We start from the raw sequence: 22776 nt of genomic DNA on the forward strand, positions 1-22776 counted from the left end.
GTGTATCCATTCTTTTTCAGAGTTTTTTCCCATATAGGTTATTACAGAATCTGAGCTGTACAGTAGATCCTTGTTTATTATCTGTTTATATGTAATAGTGTGTATCTGTTAATCCTAAACTCCTAATTTATCTCTCCTTCACCTTTCTTCTTTAGTAACCATAAGTTTGTTTTCAGAGTTGCTTCTGTTTCTGTTTTGTAAGTTCATTTGTATCATTTTTTAAAATTCTACATATAGGTGATATATGATACTTGACTTATTGCATTTAGTATGATAATTTCTAGATCCATCCATGTTGTCGCAAATGGCATTCATTCTTTTTAATGGTTAAGATTCTGTTGTATATGTGTACCATATCTTCTTTATCCATTTCTCTGTGATGGACATTTAGGTTGCTTCTGTGTCCTGGCTATTGTAAATAGTGTTACAGTGAATATTGGGGTACATGTTTGTTTTCAAATTATGGTTTTCCCTAGATATATGTCCAAGGAGTGGGATTGCTGAGTCATACGGTAGTTCTCTATTTTTAGTTTTTTAAAGAAGCTCATACTGTTCTCCATAGCAGTTATACCAGTTTACATTCTTAGCAACAGTGTTCCCTTTTCTCCATACCCTCTCCAGCGTTTATTGTTTGTAGACTTTTTGATGGTGTGGGTGATACCTCATTATAGTTTTGATTTGCATTTCTCTAGCAATGTTGAACATCTTCTCATGTGCTTTTTGGCCATCTGTAGGTCTTCTTTGAAGAAATGTCTACTTAGATCTTCTGTCATTTTTTGATTTTTTTTGTTTTTAATGTGTTGAGCTGTATAAACTGTTCATGTCATTTGGAGATAAATTCCTTAACAGTTTGCTGCATTTGCAAATATTTTCTCTCACGTGGGTTGTTTTTGTCATTTTGTTTATGGTTTTCTTTGCTATGCAAAATCTTTAATTAGGTCCCATTTGTTTACTTTGGTTTTTGCTTTCATTAATTTGGGAGGTGGATCCAAAAAGATACTGCTTCAGTTTATGTCAGTGAGTGCTCTGCTTATGTTTACCTCTAAGAGCTTTATAGTATGTGGTCTTACATTTAGGTCTAATCCATTTTAAGTTCATTTTTGGGTATGGTGTTAGAGAATGTTCTGGTTTCATTCTTTTATATGTAACTGTTTAGTTTTTCCCAGCTCCACATTGAAGAGACTGCCCTTTCTCTATTTGTATATTATTGCCTCCTTTGTTGTAGTTTAATTGACCATAGGTGCATGGGTGTTTTTGGGGCTTTCTATCTTGTTCCATCGATAGATAGACATTTCTGTTTTTGTGCCAGTACCATATGGTTTTGATGACTGCAGCTTTGCTATATAGTCTGAAGTCAGGAAGCCTGATCCCTCCAGCTCTATTTTTCTTTTTCAGGATTGCTTTGGCTACTCAGGGTCTTTTATGTTTCCATACAAACTAAAAAAAATTTAGTTCTAGTTCTGTGAAAGATGCTATTTGTAATTTTATAGGTATGGTATTGAAACTGTAGATTGCCTTGGCTAGTCATTTTTGACAGTATTGATTCTTCCACTCCAAGAACATGGTATATCTTTTTATCTGTTTGTGTCATCTTTGATTCTTTCATCAGCATCTTATAGTTTTCAGAGTATAGATCTTTTTCCTCCTTGTATAGAATAATTATTTTTCTTGATGAGATAGTAAGTGAGATTGTTTCTTAAATTTCTCTTTCTGATCTTTCATTGTTGCTGCTGCTGCTAAGTCACTTCAGTCGTATCCAACTCTGTGCGACCCTATAGACGGCAGCCTACCAGGCTAGCCCGTCCCTGGGATTCTCCAGGCAAGAACACTGGAGTGGGTTGCCATTTCCTTCTCCACTGCATGAATGTGAAAAGTGACAGGGAAGTCACTCGGTTGTGTCCGACTCTTAGCGACCCCGTGGACTGCAGCCTACCAGGCTCCTCCATCCATGGGATTTTCCAGGCAAGAGTACTTTCATTGTTACTATATAGAAATGCAAGAGATTTGTGTATATTAACTTTGGTAATTAATGTTTTTTGGTAAATAACTAAATTATCTTTCCATTTTATGTGATATTTACTCTGTGTTTGAGAAAATTTTCTTCTGTCTGGCATCCAAAGAATGCTAGCTAGGTCAGATGAAGTGACTTTTGGAGATTTAACCAAATAATATCATTTTTTTTCACTTTTCTAATATATTAATGATAATGATAGATTTCTAAAAGTGGAGCCATCTTTGAATTCATTGAATAATATGTATTCAGAGATTTTTAATATCCTGTTGAATCAATTTTCTAATATTTAATTTAGAACATTTGTGTATATATTATAGATGAGATTGGTTTGAGATTACTCTTTTCCTATCTTTGTCTGCTAATTACAGTGATAGGTTTTGCACTGTGGTATTAGAATTATGCTAGTTTCATGAAAGGTATGAAAACATTTTCTAGTTTTCTTTATGCTTTGAAACAGTCAAGTAATGAATTATCTGTTCCTTGAAGGCCTGATAGAATTAGCATTTTACCATTTGGGTATGATGCCTTCTTAAGGCATTTTTCTTTAGATTCTTTCCCGTTTCCTTCATGATTTTTATTCTTTTCTTTTGTTTTGTTTCTTTGTGTGTATTTTTGGGGGCGTTGGTGGGTTTTTGTTGTAGGTGCAGGTCTGTGCTTGCAGCACATGGGCTCTAGAACGTGTGGGCTCAGTAGTTTTGACATGAGGGATCATAGTTCTCCAATTAGGCATTGAACTCGAGCTTGCTGCTTTGGGAGCTTGCTGCTTTGGGAGTGTGGAGTCAAGCTGGATCACCAGGGAAGTCCTATTGGTCCTGTTGGATTTTCTGTTTTTTCCTTGAGTTATGTTAGTTTATATTTCATTAAAAAGCCATGTATTTCATGTTTGTGTTTAATTAGTAAAATATCTTATAAGCAGTCTTACAATTTTTAAAATCTCCATACCATTTCTCCTGTGTTCTTAATTGTCTTTTTTTAATGAGAGTTGATAGTTTGTTTTCTTTAGTATTTTTAAAGAACCAGTTCTTTGTTTCATTAATTAGTTCTGCACTGTCTCTATGCTCCCATCTGATTTCACTAATTTCTGTTGTTTACTAAATATTTTTTGGCTTTATTTTCAAGCAGGTTAGGTTCTGAAAGTCTCATCATTAAGTATATTTGTGTATAACATGAAAACGACTGAAGTATTTGTTTGCATTCCTTACTGCATTTTTCTAATAGGCTTGTGAATAGGTGCTTTGAGACTAAAACCAAGCAAGCTGCTCCTCTCTTCCTGCTGATAGATACTCTGTAGGGCAGGGATTTTAAGACTTTAGTGTACATCAGAATCACCTGAAATAAACAGAGCAGAAAATGTAAATGTTGTAATTCTATCCATTACACTTTTTTTTTTTTAAACAAAAGTTTTGAAATTCTGATCATCACGGGGATAAAGCCAGTTCTTTATTTTTGCAGCCTTTGGCCTCTCGTTGCCTTCAGTGTGTTTGACTACCCTCTTAGTTACAGGTAGCATCGTAAACTAGTTTGTTCATGGTTGCTTTTCTCCCTTGATTGCTCCTTCAGTGTTTTCTTCCATGGTTGCATTTTCAGTTTTATATGGACTCTTTCCTATTTTATTTCTTGTGTGCTTCTTTCTTCTCTCCATTTCAGTTTTCCAAAAATGAGGAAATTCCTAAAATAGTCATGGAAAATATCCTAAGTATTTTATGAGAGACACTCCCCTGCTTTTGTGTTAGGAATTTTTGAATGGATACAACTTTTCTGGAATGCGGTTTTGTAACTAGTACCAAGCTTTATATTTGTTTACATATTTTCAAGCCATAATTGATCATAAGGAAATAATCTGAATTTGGATGTATGCTTATGAAGAAAAATTTTAACCATGGTTTTATTTGTAATTGTGAAAAATTGGTAACTCAGTATCCATAATAGGGCAGGGGTTAATTGCATTATGGTATAGCCATGGATTGGGATACTGTGTGGATATTGAAAGTATTTACAAAGAGTTTTTATCGATATGAGGAAGTGCAAGTGCTAAAGGATTAAAAAGCATAATTGTGTAAAGTGCTTGGTCTCAATTTGTTAAATTTAGCTATGTGTTATGTGTATTTGTGTGATGTCAGTTTTAAGTATATAAATAGCTGGAAAGGAATATTCCTAAATATTTATAATGACTCCTTGGATGGAGGTTATCAGTTATTTGTGATTCTTTCTTTATGCCTTTAAAAGAATGTATAGCTTGCATAATTAGAAAAATATTTTTTATTTTTAAAATGTATTTAGGATTTGTTAGTGTTCATCAACAGAAATTGTTTAAAAATTTCTTTATTGAATAAAAGTCTTTAAATTCTATTGTGCTTTATAATTTTCAAACTTTTCATACACATAATTTTATATAATCCCATAATAATCCTGTTTTTAATCCTCTAATGCTGTGTAGCCCCTAGACTTTCCCTCTCTCTGAACTGATAGCCACTAGTTTGTTCTGTTTGTGAGTCTGCTTCTTTTTTGTTTTATTCGCTACTTCATTGTAGTTTTTTAGATTACATGTATAAGTGATATCATACAGTATTTGTCTTACTGTAACTTATTTCACTTAACATAATGCCATCTACATCTCATGACAGAAATTATTAAGATAGATTTTTGGTATGATACAAACAGGTAAACAAAGATTTCAGAGTTACAACCATGTTCAAATTTTATTGTTGATAGTGAAATTTAACAACTAAATGTAAGACTGAGCAGTACCTTGTCAATTTTACTGTAAGTTTAGATTTTTTTTTTAATTAGAAAACATTTATACTAGTTGAAAAAAACGGAAACAGAATAATGTGGTGTAAAGCAAATACTGAAAGTTCCTTATGTATCTGCTTATTTTTTCTTTTCATGGGGATAGTTTGACACTATACATAGTGTTTTGCAGTTTGCTTTTTTCCCCCCTTAACACATATCATTCTTCCCTTAAATCGAAGGCCATTACTTCTAAACAGGTGGGTTTAGGAGAAGAAGAAATTATGAACAAGATCATAGTGGTAAATTTGCTTTTGTTTTGTTGACCTTTCTTTTTCATAAAATTCATAATTGAAAATAGAATCTCTTAGCAGGAAATTCTTACAAAGAAGAATAATTAAGATTTTTTTTTACTGAAATCTTCTCATATTTGTATTTTTTTCTTTGAATTTTGGTTCTGTATTTTATTATGTAATAGGCCCAGGTTCAATACCAACAGCAACATGAACAACAGAAAAAAGATTTAGAAATCCTTCATCAACGGAACATCCAGCAGCTACAGAACAGATTGTCTGAGTTAGAAACGGCTAATAAAGACCTCACTGAAAGGAAATATAAAGGAGACTCCACCATCAGAGAACTTAAAGCAAAGCTGTCTGGTGTTGAAGAGGTATCAAATGTTGGAGTTGGTTCCCTCCCCACCCCAGTTTAAAAGCAAGTCTAATTTGGTAACTTGATTTGAATTCGATTACTTTATTACTTCTATGGGTAGTATTCTTCTGGATGCTTTGCAAGGATCTCTTTGGATAATCAGCTCAGAGAATACCCAAAATAATTGAGAAACCAAAATCTAATAAAATGGGCTGATTTAGAACAGAGCTAAAGTAAACTTGGTTATTTTTAGTCAGGGTCTTGAGCATCTCTTTGGCATAGCCCTCAGATTTGTCAGTGTGCTTTTAATATCAGCCCAGTGTTGTGGCTCAGGGTATTGACAGGCTGATTCTTTCAGTCTACTCAACATGGTAAACAACTGTATGAAGTGTCTAGTAATAATAATAATAATAAAAGTAATGATAATAACTGTGACACTATTTTAAGTGCTTTGCCTATATTAACTTATTTAATTCTTATAGCAGTTATTTTAAAGAAGGTATTATTATTACCCCATTTAAAGATGATGAAACTAAGGCACTGAGAGCTTAAGTAATTTACCCAAGTAAGCCTGGCCATTGAAATTCTCCATTATTGGCCTGTCTCTAATACTGTCTTGTTCTTTCAGGCAACAGAGACATTTAAAAAATATTGCTATAGTTGTACTTTTGTAGATACTTTGGCAGTGATGATAAACTCCTTGCTAATGATAACTATTATACATTATTGTCATATGAGTTATTAGAAAACATATGTAGATTTTGTTAAACCTATCATGTTCAAATAAACAGTGTTATTGTAGCTCACAAGACCTCCAATTCTGAATAAAGCCTGACTGATTTTATGTTCAGATCCTCATCGTGTTCTGCCCTATTAGATGCTTCAGTCCTTCTTGCTACCCTCTTCACCTTTCACACTGGTTGGTGAAACATTTCACCCTGCACATTGGATGAGTACTTCATTATAATCCTATGTGGTTTCTTTTGCTTTAGCCCTGACACTGGCCAGTATATAAACTGTGCTTTGTTATGTTGATTTTCATGTGTGTGTGTGTGTGTGTGTATGATCACTCACTCAGTTGTGTCCAACTCTGTGACTGCATGGACTAAATAGCCTCCTTTGTCCCTAGGATTTCCCAGGCGAGAATACTGGAGTGGGGTGCCATATAAAGTAACTTGGACATTTTGAGTCCTGAAAACTTTTTTTCAACTTCAGTATTGTTACCTAATTATGTTAAATTATATCTTTTAGAGATTAGTACCCTAAAATAAATAGTTACTACCATTTATTAAGTATTTGGACTTCCCTGGTGGTTCAGACAGTAAAGAATTTGCCTGCAATGCAGGAGACCTGGGTTCCATCCCTGGGTCAGGAAGGACCCCCTGAAGAAGGGAATGGCACCCTGCTCTAGTATTCTTGCTTGGAGAATCCCATGGACAGAGGAGCCTGGCAGGCTACAATCCATGGGATCACAGAGAGTCAGAGATGACTGAGCATCTAACACACAAAACAGAGTTTATATAAGGGTTTTTGCAAAGGTGAAATAATTTATGGTATTGTTTCTCTTTTACAAATGAGGGAACTGAAATTTACTGAGGTTAAGTAATACTCGAGGTGACATAGTAGACTTCCCAGGTGGCTGTAGTGGTAAATAACCTGCCTGCCAATGCAGGAGACATAAGAGACAGCGGGTTTGAGTCCTGGGTTGGGAAGATCCCCTGGAGGAGGGTATGGCTACGCATTCCAGTATTCTTGCCTGGAGACTCCCATGGACAGAAGAGTCTGGCTGGCTAAAGTCCATAGGGTCGTAAAGAATCAGACATGACTGAAGCAAGTAAGCATGCAGTCAAGCACTACTTGATAGCAGAGTCTGTGCTTCTAAAACCACTAGGGTATATACTATAAAATTATTTTATATAGTTATTGTTAAAATTGAAAACTAGGAATACTATTACATACTGTACGTTAGTGCACTGGCAACATTTGGACTGATGCTAGATGATTGAGATGGTATTTAGTATGTGTGTGTACTCAGTCATGTCTGACTCTCGGCGACCCCCATGGGCTGTAGTCCACCAGGCTTCTCTGTCAATGGGATTTCCCAGGCAGGAATACTGGAGTGGATTGCCATTTCGTACTCCAGAGGATTTTCCTGACCCAGGGATCAAACCTGTATCTCTTGGTGTCTCCTGCATTGGAAGGCAGATCTATTAAAAAAATTATTGTGAATATTTTTTTTCGTGTTTTCATTATGGTTTGTTATATTGAATATAGTTCTCTGTGCTCTGCAGTAGGACCTGGTTATGTATTTTATATAGTGGCTTGTATCTACTAATCTCAGACTCCTCATTTATATCCCCCTTCTTCCCCTTTGGTAGCTATAAGTTTGTTTTCTATATGAGTCTGTTTCTGTTTTGTAAATATGTTCATTTTTATCATATTTTGGATTCCACATCTAAGTGATATTATATAGTATTTCCCTTTCTGACTTATTGTTAATTAACAATATCTTATGATTTCTTGGCTACTTTGAGAAACAGGTTGAAGAGCTCAGGTGATACCTCATACAAATGAAATCAAAATCTCTTGGGCAGGATACCAGGCATCAGTAGTTGTTAAAGCTTTCCAGGTGATTTCATTATGCAGACTAGATAGAGGATCACCGCTTTGGTGGTAGAATGATAGGACTTTCTTTTTATATATGTATTGTATATATTTTGAAATTCTGTTATACTTGAGCATTTATTACCTAAGTAATTTTTTGAATTTGTACATTTTAAGACACCAGAAACTTGTTACTAGGTTTTAAAAATTGTAGTAATTCATAAGGATTGTTTAATTTCCCCTTACTGTGATTGAATTAGATGTTAGTGTATTTTACAGTTATGTTTCAAATCTGAGTTACATATACCTTTAGAGAGACCGTCTTTTCTTTAAAAGAGCATTAGTACTGGAACTTTAAAGTTATGAAAGACTTTTTCCTATTTTAAATATCTTAATTATAAATTATCAGACCAGCCAGCTTTCCTTTTTCATAATGCAACTTTTTTTTCCCCTCCTCTAGGAGCTCCAGCGGGCTAAGCAAGAAGTCCTCTCTTTGAGAAGAGAAAATTCTACTCTTGATGCTGAATGCCATGAAAAAGAAAAGCATATTAATCAGCTACAAACAAAAGTGGCTGTTTTAGAACAGGAAATCAGGGATAAGGACCAGCTTGTTTTAAGAACAAAAGAAGCGTTTGATACAATCCAGGAACAAAAGGTCTATTTTAAAATTTTCTAAACAAATTGATGATCACATACATATATGATGTTTTTCCTAAATAAACACAGACTTCCTAATTGTTCATGTTTTAAAAAATATATATCAGGTGGCTCTGGAAGAAAATGGTGAGAAAAATCAGGTACAACTAGGAAAACTTGAAGCTACAATAAAATCATTATCAGCTGAACTTCTTAAGGTTTGTTTTTTTAAAACAATATTGCTATTTCATTGTATTACGTAGAGATGTTTCATTGGATTACGTAGAGACATTCATGTGAAACTCTTCTACAGGCAAATGAAATTATCAAAAAACTGCAAGGGGATCTGAAGACTTTAATGGGTAAGTTGAAATTGAAGAATACAGTAACTATTCAGCAGGAGAAACTCTTGGCTGAAAAGGAAGAAAAATTACAAAAGGAACAAAAAGAATTACAAGATGTTGGACAGTCTCTCCGAATTAAAGAACAAGAGGTAGTTAATATTTTATATTTAGTGTGTGTTGACTATTTGCAAAGTTTAATGTATTTCCTCATGTATTTTAAACATTTCTACTTTGTTACATTAGAGAAAGTTTTGGCTTTTTTCCCCAAGAAAACATGACTGCAATCAACAGAACTTAATAAACTATTTCAGTTTGAAAAATTAGTTATTATGACTCAAATACATTGAGTGTTCATATATATATGTATGTATATATAATTATGTGCCCATATATTTTATTGAACAGCTGAGCTAATTCCTTTCATATTTAATAGTAATTATTTTATGAATAGTAATATATCACTTCAGTTTTTATTTTAGCCTTTATTATACTTACTATAAGGATTAATGTATTTTAGGTATGCAAATTACAAGAACAGTTAGAAGCTACAGTTCAAAAACTTGAAGAAAGCAAACAACTTCTAAAAAATAATGAAAAGTGTAAGTATTTTACCTTTTCATTTAAATGAGGTTTTAGTTTTATTCTTAACCTGCAGTTTTTACTGAATTCATAAGTCTAGTTAAATCAATATATTGCTGTATACATATAATATGCTTTAAATATACCATCTTAATGTCTTTGCTGTAGTAAATTAAAATCAACTATCCTGTAAAACAGTTACCATTATTATTAAAAGAAACCCTATCACATGTGTCAGTAACCCAAAAGTAAATGTTGAAAATATTGACTGTAATTTACTATTACATTTTTTTCTACTACTTGCTATAATTGCTGTATTTACCTACTGATAATAATGCAAATATTTAAAACAAAAATTAGATTTAGGTCATACCTGAATGGTCTAGTGGTTTTCCCTACTTTTTCAATTTAAGTCTGAATTTGGCAATAAGGAGCTCATGATCTGAGCCACAGTCAGCTCCCAGTCTTGTTTTTGCTGACTGTATAGAGCTTCTCCACCTTTGGCTGCAAGAATATAATCAATCTGATTTCGGTGTTGACCATCTGGTGATGTCCATGTGTAGAGTCTTCTCTTGTGTTGTTGGAAGATGGTGTTTGCTATGACCAGTGCGTTCTCTTGGCAAAACTCTATTAGCCTTTGCCCTGCTTCATTCTGTATTCCAAGGCCAAATCTGCCTGTTACTCCAGGTGTTTCTTGACTTCCTACTTTTGCATTCCAGTTTCCTGTAATAAAAGGGACATCTTTTTTGGGTGTTAGTTCTAAAAGTTCTTGTAGGTCTTCACAGAACCATTCAACTTCAGTTTCTTCAGTGTTACTGATTGGGGCATAGACTTGGATTACTGTGATACTGACTGGTATGCCTTGGAAACGAACAGAGATCATTCTCTCGTTTTTGAGACTGCATCCAAGTACTGCATTTCGGACTCTTGTTGACTATGATGGCTACTCCTTTCTTCTAAGGGATTCCTGCCCGCAGTAGTAGATATAATGGTCATCTGAGTTAAATTCACCCATTCCAGTCCAATTTAGTCCGCTGATTCCTAAAATGTCGACGTTCACTCTTGCCATCTCCTGTTTGAGCACTTCCAACTTGCCTTGATTCATGGACCTAACATTCCAGGTTCCTATGCAATATTACTCTTTACAGCATCGGACCTTGCTTCTGTCACCAGTCACATCCACAACTGGGTATTGTTTTCGTTTTTACAGTCAGCAAAAATAAGACCAGAAGTTGACTGTGGCTCAGATCATGAGCTCCTTATTGCCAAATTCAGACTTAAATTGAAAAAAGTAGGGAAAACCATTAGACCATTCAGATATGACCTAAATCAAATCCCTTATGATTATACAGTGGAAGTGAGAAATAGATTTAAGGGACTAGATCTGATAGATAGAGTGCCTGGTGAACTATGGACTGAGGTTCGTGACATTGTACAGGACTCAGGGATCAAGACCATCCCCATGGAAAAGAAATGCAAAAAAGCAAAGTGGCTGTGTGGGGAGGCCTTACAAATAGCTGTGAAAAGAAGGGAAGTGAAAAGCAAAGGAGAATAGGAAAGATACAAGCATCTGAATGCAGAGTTCCAAAGAATAGCAAGAAGAGATAAGAAAGCCTTCCTTCACAATCCATGCAAAGAAATAGAGGAAAAGAACAGAATGGGAAAGACTAGAGATCTCTTCAAGAAAACTAGAGATACCAAGGGAACATTTCATGCAAAGATGAGCTCGATAAAGGACAGAAATTGTATGGACCTAACAGAAGCAGAAGATATTAAGAAGAGGTGGCAAGAATACACAGAAGAACTGTACAAAAAAGATCCTCATGACCAAGATAATCACGATGGTATGATCACTCACCTAGAGCCAGACATCCTGGAATGTGAAGTCAAGTGGGCCTTAGAAAGCATCACTACGAACAAAGCTAGTGGAGGTGATGGAATTCCAGTTGAACTCTTTCAAATCCTGGAAGATGATGCTATGAAAGTGCTGCACTCAATATGCCAGCAAATTTGGAAAACTCAGCAGTGGCCACAGGACTGGAAAAGGTTAGTTTTCATTCGAATCCCAAAGAAAGGCAATGCCAAAGAATGCTGAAAATACCACAAAGTTGCACTCATCTCACACACTAGTAAAGTAATGCTCAAAATTCTGCAAGTCAGGCTTCAGCAATACATGAACCGTGAACTTCCAAGTGTTCCAGCTGGTTTTAGAAAAGGCAGAGGAACCAGAGATCACATTGCCAACATCTGCTGGATCATTGAAAAAGCAAGAGAGTTCCAGAAAAACCACTCTATTTCTGCTTTATTGAGTATGCCAAAGCCTTTGACTGTGTGGATCACAATAAAGTGTGGGGGGAGAATTCTGAAAGAGATGGGAATACCAGAGCACCTGACCTGCCTTTTGAGAAACCTATATGCACTTCAGGAAGCAACAGTTAGAACTGGACATGGAACAATAGACTGGTTCCAAATAGGAAAAGGAGTATGTCAAGGCTGTATATTGTCACCCTGTTTATTTAACTTCTATGCGGAGTACATCATGAGAAACGCTGGGCTGGAAGAAGCAAGCACAAGCTGGAATCAAGATTGCTGGGAGAAAATAACCTCAGATATGCAGATGACACCACCCTTATGGCAGAAAGTGAAGAGGAGCTAAAAAGCCTCTTGATGAAAGTGAAAGAGGAGAGTGGAAAAGTTGGCTTAAAGCTCAGCATTCAGAAAACAAAGATTATGGCATCCGGTCCCATCACTTCATGGGAAATAGATGGGGAAACAGTGGAAGCAGTGTCAGACTTTATTTTTGGGGGCTCCAAAATCACTGCAGATGGTGACTGCAGCCATGAAATTAGAAGACACTTACTCCTTGGAAGGAAAGTTATGACCAACCTAGATAGCATATTCAAAAGCAGAGACATTACTTTGCCAACAAAGGTCTGTCTAGTCAAGGCTATGGTTTTTCCAGTAGTCATGTATGGATGTGAGAGTTGGACTGTGAAGAAGGCTGAGTGCCAAATACTTGATGCTGTTGAACTGTGGTGTTGGAGAAGACTCTTGAGAGTCCCTTGGACTGCAAGGAGATCCAACCAGTCCATTCTAAAGGACATTAGCCCTGGGTGTTCTTTGGAAGGAATGATGCTAAAGCTGAAACTCCAGTACTTTGGCCACCTCATGTGAAAAGTTGACTCATTGGAAAAGACTCTGATGCTGGGAGGGATTGGGGGCAGGAGGAAAAGGGGATGACAGAGGATGAGATGGATGGATGGCATCACCGACTCGATAGACGTGAGTTTGTGTGAACTCCGGGAGTTGATGATGGACAGGGAGGCCTGGTGTGCTGTGATTCATGGGGTTGCAAAGAGTCAGACACGACTGAGCGACTGAACTGAACTGAAACAAAAATATGAGATTAAGTCTTCTACATTTTTCTCAGTTTGTAGGGTTTGAATTTAAATAAACTGGAAGATATTCTAGAAATGAAATCAAAGAGATTTCAAAGAGATCCTTGACTTGCAGAAATATGTGCTTCTGATAGACAGTAAAAGGATAAAGAGCCCTTTGTGGCAGTTGTAAAATAAAAATATTTAGTGACAAATGTTTAGATGAACTTATGTTGTTCTCTTATGATATAACATAGTTTTAAAAATGTAAAATCTTAAAAATTAATATAATTTTAAAATACTTAAAATTATTAGAAAAATTGAAGTATTAAGGTTCTTCTTGTTCTTTTATTTAAGTAATCACATGGTTAAATAAAGAATTAAATGAAAATCAGCTAGTGAGAAAGCACGATGTATTGGGACCTTCTACCACTCCACCTGTACATTCCAGTAGCAACACCATCAGAAGTGGAATTTCTCCTACCTCTAATGTGGTAAGATTTAAATTAAGATGTTGTGAATGGTCTTGGTAAATTTTCTAAAACAAAAATATTCTCAGATTGTTAGGTGCTGGTACCTAATATGACTAGAGTCCTATTACAATTCTTAGCACTGAAGTAGTTTTACCTTTGGAAGAGGGACATAAATGTATGCTTATTCTTAACAAAGAGGCTCTATTAAGGGTACACTACTTTGTAACATTTCAATGGATACAGAAATCACTAGTTATTGGCTGAAGTAAGGCCCAGTGTGCTGAAAACAGTTAACAAACACAAAAAGTATTTAGGAGGCCTCAGTAAAGGAGAATAGGCTATGGGCTCAGCTTTGGCACTATACTGGAGGAGCCTAATCTAAATTCTATTGGGGAAAAAAGAGAGAAAGAGAAACCCTATTACCAAGCTTGTCAGCTCTAGATTCTGGAAGAAACGATTTACAAGTGTTAATTAAGCTTTTTAGCTTTGAGTACCTGGATCTGGCTTGGTACTATCAGCTAGGCCTAGGCCTGGGTAGGAATTGGCCTGGCACTCACAGCTAGGTTTTGAGGCTCTCCTGTTGAACATAATCAAATTCATAGAATTTTCAATATCAGGTAAGGCCCTTCTCCGACTGATAGATCAAGACAAAAACAAGACCACTTCATAGTCATGTTTGAACACAGACAAAAAAGGACATTGCCAAACCATAAAAATGGGCAGGTATCCTCAGATCCAGCTAAAGTGATTGACTGCTGCTCATTACCAGTTATAACTTTGGTCTTAGTGCTTTCATCCTACCTTACTGGATAAACTATTCATATACCTAGTCATGTAGTTATCCCCATTTCTTGATAGCATCCAGTCCACAGTATCGCCCCACATTCTTAAACTGTTCCTCTATATTCATCTAACACATGACAAAGTCCAATAAATACTCCCTTTTATCATTGTCTTACAGAGACACGTCTCTCTCTAGGTTCCACGTGGTGTTCAGTTTTCCTTGTTGCAAAGAATGTGTACCCCTATAGATGTATTTCTGGTCCAAGTCTTTGACTAGAGGGCATTGGTAGAGGATTTAAAGTGCAAATCCGTAGTAGAATTTATGAGATAGTACTTGATGTTTAAAGAAGGGTAAGGATTTCTGCTAACTTGGGGAAAAGTACAGAGTTAAGTGGTACTTACATTTTTAAGTGGTACTTACTGGTACTGAATTAAAAACGTGAAAAAACTACAGGCTTAATCTTATCGACTGATGGTAAATAGCTCTGTGAAAGGTATTGATCGATTATTTTTATTTTATCCCTTATTGGCTTTTTGGTCTAGGACTACCCCCAAACTCCATTTTCAGGAATTCAAGGCCTAGAGGGAACCAAGTTGATTCAGACGTCTTTGTTTTACTTCGGTTCAAAGTCAGGTCCAGTGGGTTTTTGTTTTGTTTTGTTTTTTTGGTCTAAGCTTACAGAGCCACTCTGAAAAGCCCTCTGAGCCAAAGATATTCCAGTTTCATGATAGATAATGAAGCAGAGTTTGGTGTCATGGTAGACAAGATTGGCCTCTGAGAGAGTGCTCTTAACTCTTAGTTATTATGACAGATGCTAATGCCTCCTGCATTGCCAAATACTATTTAGAACAAATTTCTCATCCTCGACCTTTTTTATGCTTTTATTTTTAGGTTGAGGGTAGACTGACTTACCCAGCTTGTGGGATTGGTTATCCTGTCTCCTCTGCGTTTGCATTCCAGAATACCTTTTCTCATCCTGTATCTGCCAAAAATACCATCCACCCAGTTGCAGGACCAAAGGTAGGTAAAATAACTAACACCTTTTTTTTAAAAAAAGAAAATAGCAATTTATTTACTTTATTTAATACATCTATTTTTTGATCAGTTGCTAAGTGCTAGATGATGTATTAGATGAATATAATTCTTAATATATTTGTGAGTATCTAGTGTGTTATGCTAACAGGAAATATTAAATGCACTATATGGTTTTTTTGAGTCACTATAATTTATAATAACCTAGATACCAGTATGTTTAAACTTATTTTTATTCCTCTTTATCGCTCCATTTTTTATTCATTCTTCTACCTGTATCTCCTACAACTCTCAAACTTACCTAGGATTACCAGTTTCATGCTGCTGGTATATTAGCAGTAGTGAAATTTTTGGATTCCATTGTTAGGATTTAAGGGTCTGATTGGCAGGGTTATAATAAATTATAAAATGTAGTTCTGGCAACATTATCTTGAATAGCATATACTTAGCAATCTCTCCAAACCTTGATTTATTTGCTTTTTTCTGCCCGCTTGAGTTTTTCATCATCATTATTACTAATATCTTAGGTTTATACATTGTTTTCACATGTATTATAATTGTTTTCACGGTAATTTTCCACCGAGATGAGCCACTGATTCTGTTTTCATTTTTGAGAAGACTGTTTTATGAAAGGTAGAATTGAGGACTTTGAAACTATTATAAACTCTTTATCAAATTAGTTTGGGGCTGCCCTAAAAATAAGTTGGCTATGTTGTTTAGGCATATACTTCTTTTCTTACAATAGCCTTATTAAATAGCCTTCTTAATTATTATTTGGAACTATTGAGAATTCTCAGTGAATTGAGAATTAAGCCTGAGTTTTTACATTTAGAATATTATTATGTAAAGAGTATTTAGATGCATTTAATTGGCTTTTGTTGTATTGCTTATTGAAGATTAGATATGTGTAATCAAATGAATACTGTTGTTTTTTTCATAAATATCCGTATGCTCAAGTGTGCTTATATATTGGTATCAGTTTTTTCTTGAGGATTATAATTAAATTCAAAATTGCTTTTAAACAGCTTTCCAGCAATATATATAATGTTCAAAATGAAGATGAGAACTACTGCAGATAATTGTTTAGTTGGTAGGGCTAAATATGACTTATAATAAGATTACCTTTCTTATAGCTCTTCTGGAATCGGAAGAATTATGATAACAATCCTGTTCTTAAATATCAAAGCCAGACTTCTAGTGTTTCCTATATTACTGGCCTCCGTATTCTTTTGGTATGCATCCCTCACGAAAGCAACCAAACAGCCCTAATACTAACAGTGCACTTTGAACTTGAATCTCCAATACTTGAATATCTATTTGTGAATTGAATGCATATACTGCTCAATTATAATGGTTAAAATGTGGAATCAGATTTTGGAGTTTAAATCTTGCCTTTTATCAGTATGAAGTTGGGCAAGCCAGTAACAAACGAAAATATCTAGTTGTCCTGCTTCAGTTTCTCCATTTGTAAAGTGGAGCAATAATTTTATCTTACTGAACCTTGAGTTGATGCATTTGCTTAGAATTGTGCCTCGGATGCATTTGCAGTAGCTTTTACTCAAGGGATAGTTCAGCCCTCTTACAAAAGCTCCCCACTGAATGTACTAAATGACCACCAAGACTGTCCACCTTGTCTTCATGATTATGAATCTTGGAGGCTAAAAGCTCCCCTGTGTTTGTTTGCGCAGCACTGTGGGGTTTTATGTATCATGTACCTGTGCTGTGCATATGTGCTCCGTCATGGTCAACTCCTTGTGACCCCATGGCCTGTATCCCACTAGCTCCTCTGTCCATGGGGTTTTCCACGCAAGAATCCTGGAGTGAGTTCCCATTTACTCCTCCAGGAGTTCTTCCTGACCCAGGGATTGAAGCCAGGTCTCTTCCATTTCCTGCATTGGCAGGCAAACCGCCTTTACCATTTTACCGCCTTTACCACTGAACCACATGGGAAGCCCCATGCATGTGCCTAGTACTCAGAAAAAACTCAGGGGGATTCATGTGTTGATTTCTGGCACTTGTTCTCTTTATACCTCACTTTTCATCGGAATTCTGCCTTGCAGCTTCCAGGTACTTCATCCTCCCTAAATTGATTATCTTCTCCATTTAGCAGTACCTTCTTTGTACTGTAGTCAGTCAGGAAGTGCCTTTAATTAGAAAGCTGGGTCAGTTGTATGGATCACAGCTTCTCTCAGAGATCACAGTCCTGCACTACCTGGTGGTTAGTTTTAGGGACCATTCTTTTTGTTTATTTTGTCCAGTTTTCTAATTATTTATCACTGATGCCTGGAAACTATATTATGTATAAATATGTTAGGCTCTTTTAAAATTTTCTTCCCTCTTACATGTTTTCTATAAGGACTATGTGAATCAGCTTACTTCACTTTTTAGAAGTCCTGTACTTTTATTTTTTATGATCTTGTTAAATGTGTAGATTAATATAGGCAGAATGGTTATCTTTAGAATGTTAAGCCTTGATAGCTGAGGAAAGCAGCATATACCTTTCTGATTTATAATTTTTTCCTATTAAGCTAGTATCTATATTTTATATGATTTTTAACAAAAAAGAGATGTTTCTTATCTCCTTATGCCTTTTTTTGGATTCAAGTCATCATAACTTTTTTTTCTTTGATTTATTAGTATGGTGACTTACGTTTATGGATTTCCATAACATAAAGCCCATATGTATATTTTTGGTATGAAACCCCCTCAGTCATAGTCATTATTATTTTAAATAAGCTACTACATCCCATATGCTTGATATTTTATTTTGGACTTTTGTATAGATTCTTGGATTGTTTTTGATTATTTCAAAGTTTAGATTCCTAGCACTCATTTAGAATTCTTCAATATAATAAGAGTTTAAATTCTTGAAAGGAAATTTTCAGAATGCATGTGGTATATAAATTCATCATTGTGGTTCTTGGTTACTTTTAACATTAGAGCAGTGTATAATGTATTATACGTAATTACTTAAATGTGTAATGTTCATGTTTTCATTTCAAAATAATATTAAAATAATTTGTGCTATTACTCTTGCTTATATGATGGGAACTTTTTGGTAAGGAGAAATAGGATTTTAAAATTAAATCTTCTCAATAAAATGTGCTTATGTTATAAAATATAGGTTGAACTTCTGTGGTCTAGATTTATCAGAGAAAAAATTTAGCCACCCATCTCTGTATAGAACTACTCCTGTTTAGAACTGTCTCAGTTCTCACTAATGAGTTACATGATGTTTTCCCTCTTCACAGGTTCAGTTTAACTTGCAGTTTACAAAACCAAATCCATCACTAGGAGATGTTCAGTCAGGAACAACTGTTAATATGCCCTGCTCAACTGACAAGGAAAAGTAAGTTCTTGACATAAAACTTAATATTTGTAATTCTGAAAGTCATCTTAAGTTTTTAACAGTGTTTGTAAGCTGTGATGACCACTTATTTATGTGATGTGTTAAGTTGCTGAGCAGTGGGATTAAGTTAGTCACTTTCATCTGTAAGAAAGTGGTTTCTCATTTTTTTAAAACTATAGTTTTAAAGACATATAGTAAAATTTAATTTTTTAAAAGGGATTTCCCTACATAACTGAAGAATACCCTTTCAAATATTCTTGGGCAATTAGATAGAAATCTTTAATTCATCAAAGTTGGCGGTTTTGTTTTTATTTTCTTATATGGCTATGTCTACTTTTGGAAGCTCTTTGTTTTTCCAAGTAATTGCTTCCAGTGTACTCTGAGAATTAAAATTCTATGGTAAATAAGAGTAAAAGGGCTTGTGAGGTTGCTCCCTAGCCAAGCTAACATAAATAAGCTTTAATGCCAATTTTGCCTACTCAGATTCCTTACCTATTTTTTAGTTCTTAAGGTGGTTTTGCATAGTGAAGTTTGTTGAATCAGTGAATTGTGGCTAAAGTAAACAATTTATAGATGCAAATTTGTCTGTCTGATTAGTAATTATGTTTGTAATACTGTTTTCTTACCATTATGTTTACTTAAAATTTAATTGCTTTAAGGTTTGTCTGCTGGTACTCATTATCATGAGCCATCACCATCCCCAATATGTTGCAAACTAAATTACTGACATGGCTCCAAGAGGCTTCTTATTCCAAGTCTCTGGCCTTTATTCATTGGCTCCTCTAAAATTAGCACCAAGATGAGTATTAGAATAGTGAAACCTCCATTTTTTAAAAAGGTGAGAATTCTTTCAGGTCCTGCAATGTTCATCTTTGCTATATTGAAGCTCATAGTTGCTAAAGTGTCAGAACACCTGGAGTTAATAGAACACCATGATGTTTATGTTTATCATATACACCAAAAACAATTTTACTTAACAGGAAAGAGTGATATTTGTGGTACAAAGTCAACATAATCACGCGTCTATAAAATTAGGACTGCTGTGCTGTTTTGAGTTGTTTAGAATTTGTTTATTTGTAGTCTGCTAGTAATAAGTGGCAAAGGTTAAAGAAAAATATTAAAATTGAAAGGTGAAAAAACACCTGTTCACCCATTTTTTTCTGAAAATTAAGAAAAGACCATCATTTAATTTTAAAGATAAAATGTCATTGCTTTACAAGATCTTTTAACTTCTTACAAGTGTACTATTAGAGAAACTGTTAACAGTGGACAGATTTAAAAGGAAAGAATATGGTGGTTGAAAGAGGGAAAGTACAACTACAGAATACCCCCTCCTTTGTTTTTTTCAAGATTTCATGTTTTTATTCATCTGACCAGAATTTATTAGTGTAGTGAGTATTAACAGTTAATAAAGACCACTTTGAAGCATCACAAAATTTTGAGGGGCTTTTGGTCAAAGGAAAATCTTTATTTTTTTACTGAAATGTATACTTTGGCTTAGAGAGGGCAATGGCACCCCATTCCAGTACTCTTGCCTGGAAGATCCCACAGACGGAGGAGCCTGGTAGGCTGCAGTCCATGGGGTCGCTAAGAGTCGGACTTGACTGAGCGACTTCACTTTCACTTTCATGCATTGGAGAAGCAAATGGCAACCCACTCCAGTGTTCTTGCCTAGAGAATCCCAGGGATGGGGATTCTGGTGGACTGCCGTCTATGGGGTCGCACAGAGTTGGATACCACTGAAGTGACTTAGCAACAGCAGCAGCATACTTTGCCTTACGGATAAATTATTTGCTTAAGAATCTACTGAAAAGCATGATTTGGTTTGAACAAAGCTATAAATGTTAGTTATATTGTCATATATATTTATATGTATATAAACATTCAGACCTTACTGTAGAGAAAATAAGACTTTGTTAAATTAAGTTCATAATTACTTTTTCCTTTCAAGTGGTGAAAATTTAGGACTGGAATCCAAATATCTGAAGAAAAGGGAAGATAGCATTCCTTTGCGTGGACTCAGCCAAAATCTATTTAACAATCCAGGTGAGAAGACATTTCTGAAGTAGTGTGGACTGTATACTGTGGTCTAATTAAATGTCTTAGATAAGGACTGACATGAATACAGGTAATTTATTTGTCCTCCTTTGCAGACCATCAGAAAGACGGCACTTTAGGAGCATTGCAGACGTCTTCAAAACCCACAGCGCTCCCTTCTGCACCTTCAGCTTATTTTCCTGGGCAGCTACCCAACAGTTAATCTTTTAGTGTCATCTTTTTTTTGGAAATTTTTAGAAATTGACATGGCTTAAAAATATGGTAACAGCATATAGCTCAAATTCTGAACACGCAGGTTTCAGGGTTTACTTGAGTTACTGCTCTATTACATTGGATCCTTTACTGCTCTTATTTATGCAGTTTAGAGGAGCAAATCTGTACTTGGAAATTGGTGAAGATTATGAACAAATGACACTTTTTAGTTTGGACTGTGGTGTTTTATAGAATAATATGAATTTTATTAAACTAATCCTTAGAAATTCCCAGTTCTAAGGAAAGAATTGATCCTTCTAAGGGAGAGCCTGATCATTGAGTATCCCGGTTCATTAAAACCTGCTCAGATATATTAATATTTTAATGAAGCCAAAGAATGCTATCAGTTCATTTTATCATTTTCATTAGTACAATAAAATTTTAAATTTGCCACCTGAGAATTATGAGGGAAAATGATTATCTCTTGAGATATATTATTGATGATATTTAAAGGGAAAAATCCTGAAACTACCTTAAATGAATGAAATTCTTCATAGCAAGTAAATATTTTCCTTGAACCCTTTAAATTATCTTTTGAGTAAGTCTGTAATTTTAATAAATTATACAGAAAATTTGGACAGTCTAATTACATGACCAGATTAGGTACAAAGTGCTTTAGTCATTTGAGCCAGTTAATAGGATTTTAATGCTTCCTGGAAGTCTGTAGTCATCTAATTCTCTTTCATTTAAAGTTTTGTTATTCACTTAAATCTGTATTAGTGGAATATTGTTTTAAAAATTAGTACTGTATTATACAAAATATTTACTATGAGAGCATAATGAATATTAATTTTTATAATATCAAAATAGGTTCATTTTCATGTTCGCTTAGTAAAGTAGGCAAAGTGAATAATTTTCAAAGTGACAGCTTTCTTTCTTCCCTATGATTAAAAGTTTCAAGAAAGAATTTGTTCCTTGGGAAAAATGAGGTGATGTAAAAAAACCTTACAAAGGGCTCCATTTTGTTTTCTTGACAGCCATCCAGTAGAGTAGCATTCTCTTAAGAAACCTCTAAAGCGTGTTTTGTTTATAGATTGTTAATGCTCTTGTGATACTTTAAAAAAATATTTTCAAGGATGTTATTACACAGATGAGGAAAAGAGACATTTCAGGATATTGACAACCCACCAATGTTATTAGCCTCCATAGTAAAATAGAGAATCTTTGCTAATTCTTTTGTGAAGGCACAATATTGAGTCTTTTCACACTTTGAAACTGCTGGGAATTGCAAACTGTCTTAAAATAGGGATCTATTGTTTAAAAAAAAGCTTAGTAACTATTATTAGATAGTTTTTATACAGTTTTTGTGTGTGTGTCATTTAGATATACTATATTAGTAAGAATACTCAGTTATAATAACTTGAAAACACTAATCTGGAAAGCAATATTGGACTCTTCCTTGTATTGTAAATACTGTGTAATATAAAACATTGTGACAAGGGTTTGGATAGGATATACGACATAAGGATACAACAGCTAGGATAGAGATCATTTTGATGTCAACTTCCTAAAGACTTTTTGGTATTAAATACAGACTTCTGAGTGTGCTAATTATTTTCTCTACCTCTTAAACTTTTATTTGAAATTGTTCTGCTGTGTACAGCTGTACATGTGTTAATAATCAAATATTGCATTTAATGTATTTCTGTAAACTGAGCTTTGTTTTAATAAAGTATTAATATTTTGGGAATATGACATATTTACATGTGTATAAAAACAGAAATAGGAGTGACCTATAACACCTGTGCTTAGAAAATTATTTTCAGTTAATTTATGGACTAAGTTTTCATTTCTTTGCTTCCTATAAGAGTATTGAGGGAAATGAAATGGATTCAAAGGGAGAAGGTATTGTTACTATAAAAGTACAGTAACAAAGCCAAAACAGGCCTTATA

General features: G+C 34.7%; 1 protein-coding gene across 1 annotated transcript in view; it reads left to right on the forward strand.

The window, feature by feature from the left end:
• SASS6 (SAS-6 centriolar assembly protein) overlaps window positions 1-22578 on the forward strand; it is a 41325-nt gene extending 18747 nt beyond the window's left edge. Inside the window, exons 8-17 of the mRNA XM_040232233.1 lie at window positions 5223-5414; window positions 8460-8654; window positions 8764-8853; window positions 8949-9128; window positions 9497-9578; window positions 13293-13429; window positions 15084-15212; window positions 18476-18573; window positions 20525-20619; window positions 20727-22578. Of these exons, the coding sequence (XP_040088167.1) occupies window positions 5223-5414; window positions 8460-8654; window positions 8764-8853; window positions 8949-9128; window positions 9497-9578; window positions 13293-13429; window positions 15084-15212; window positions 18476-18573; window positions 20525-20619; window positions 20727-20833 (1305 nt within the window). The 3' untranslated portion in view covers window positions 20834-22578. The remainder of the gene's footprint in view (window positions 1-5222; window positions 5415-8459; window positions 8655-8763; window positions 8854-8948; window positions 9129-9496; window positions 9579-13292; window positions 13430-15083; window positions 15213-18475; window positions 18574-20524; window positions 20620-20726) is intronic.
• The last annotated feature ends 198 nt before the right edge of the window (window positions 22579-22776 follow it).

This window comes from Oryx dammah, unplaced genomic scaffold, assembly GCF_014754425.2.
Source record: "Oryx dammah isolate SB20612 unplaced genomic scaffold, SCBI_Odam_1.1 HiC_scaffold_28, whole genome shotgun sequence".
In the NCBI taxonomy this organism is placed as follows: domain Eukaryota; kingdom Metazoa; phylum Chordata; class Mammalia; order Artiodactyla; family Bovidae; genus Oryx; species Oryx dammah.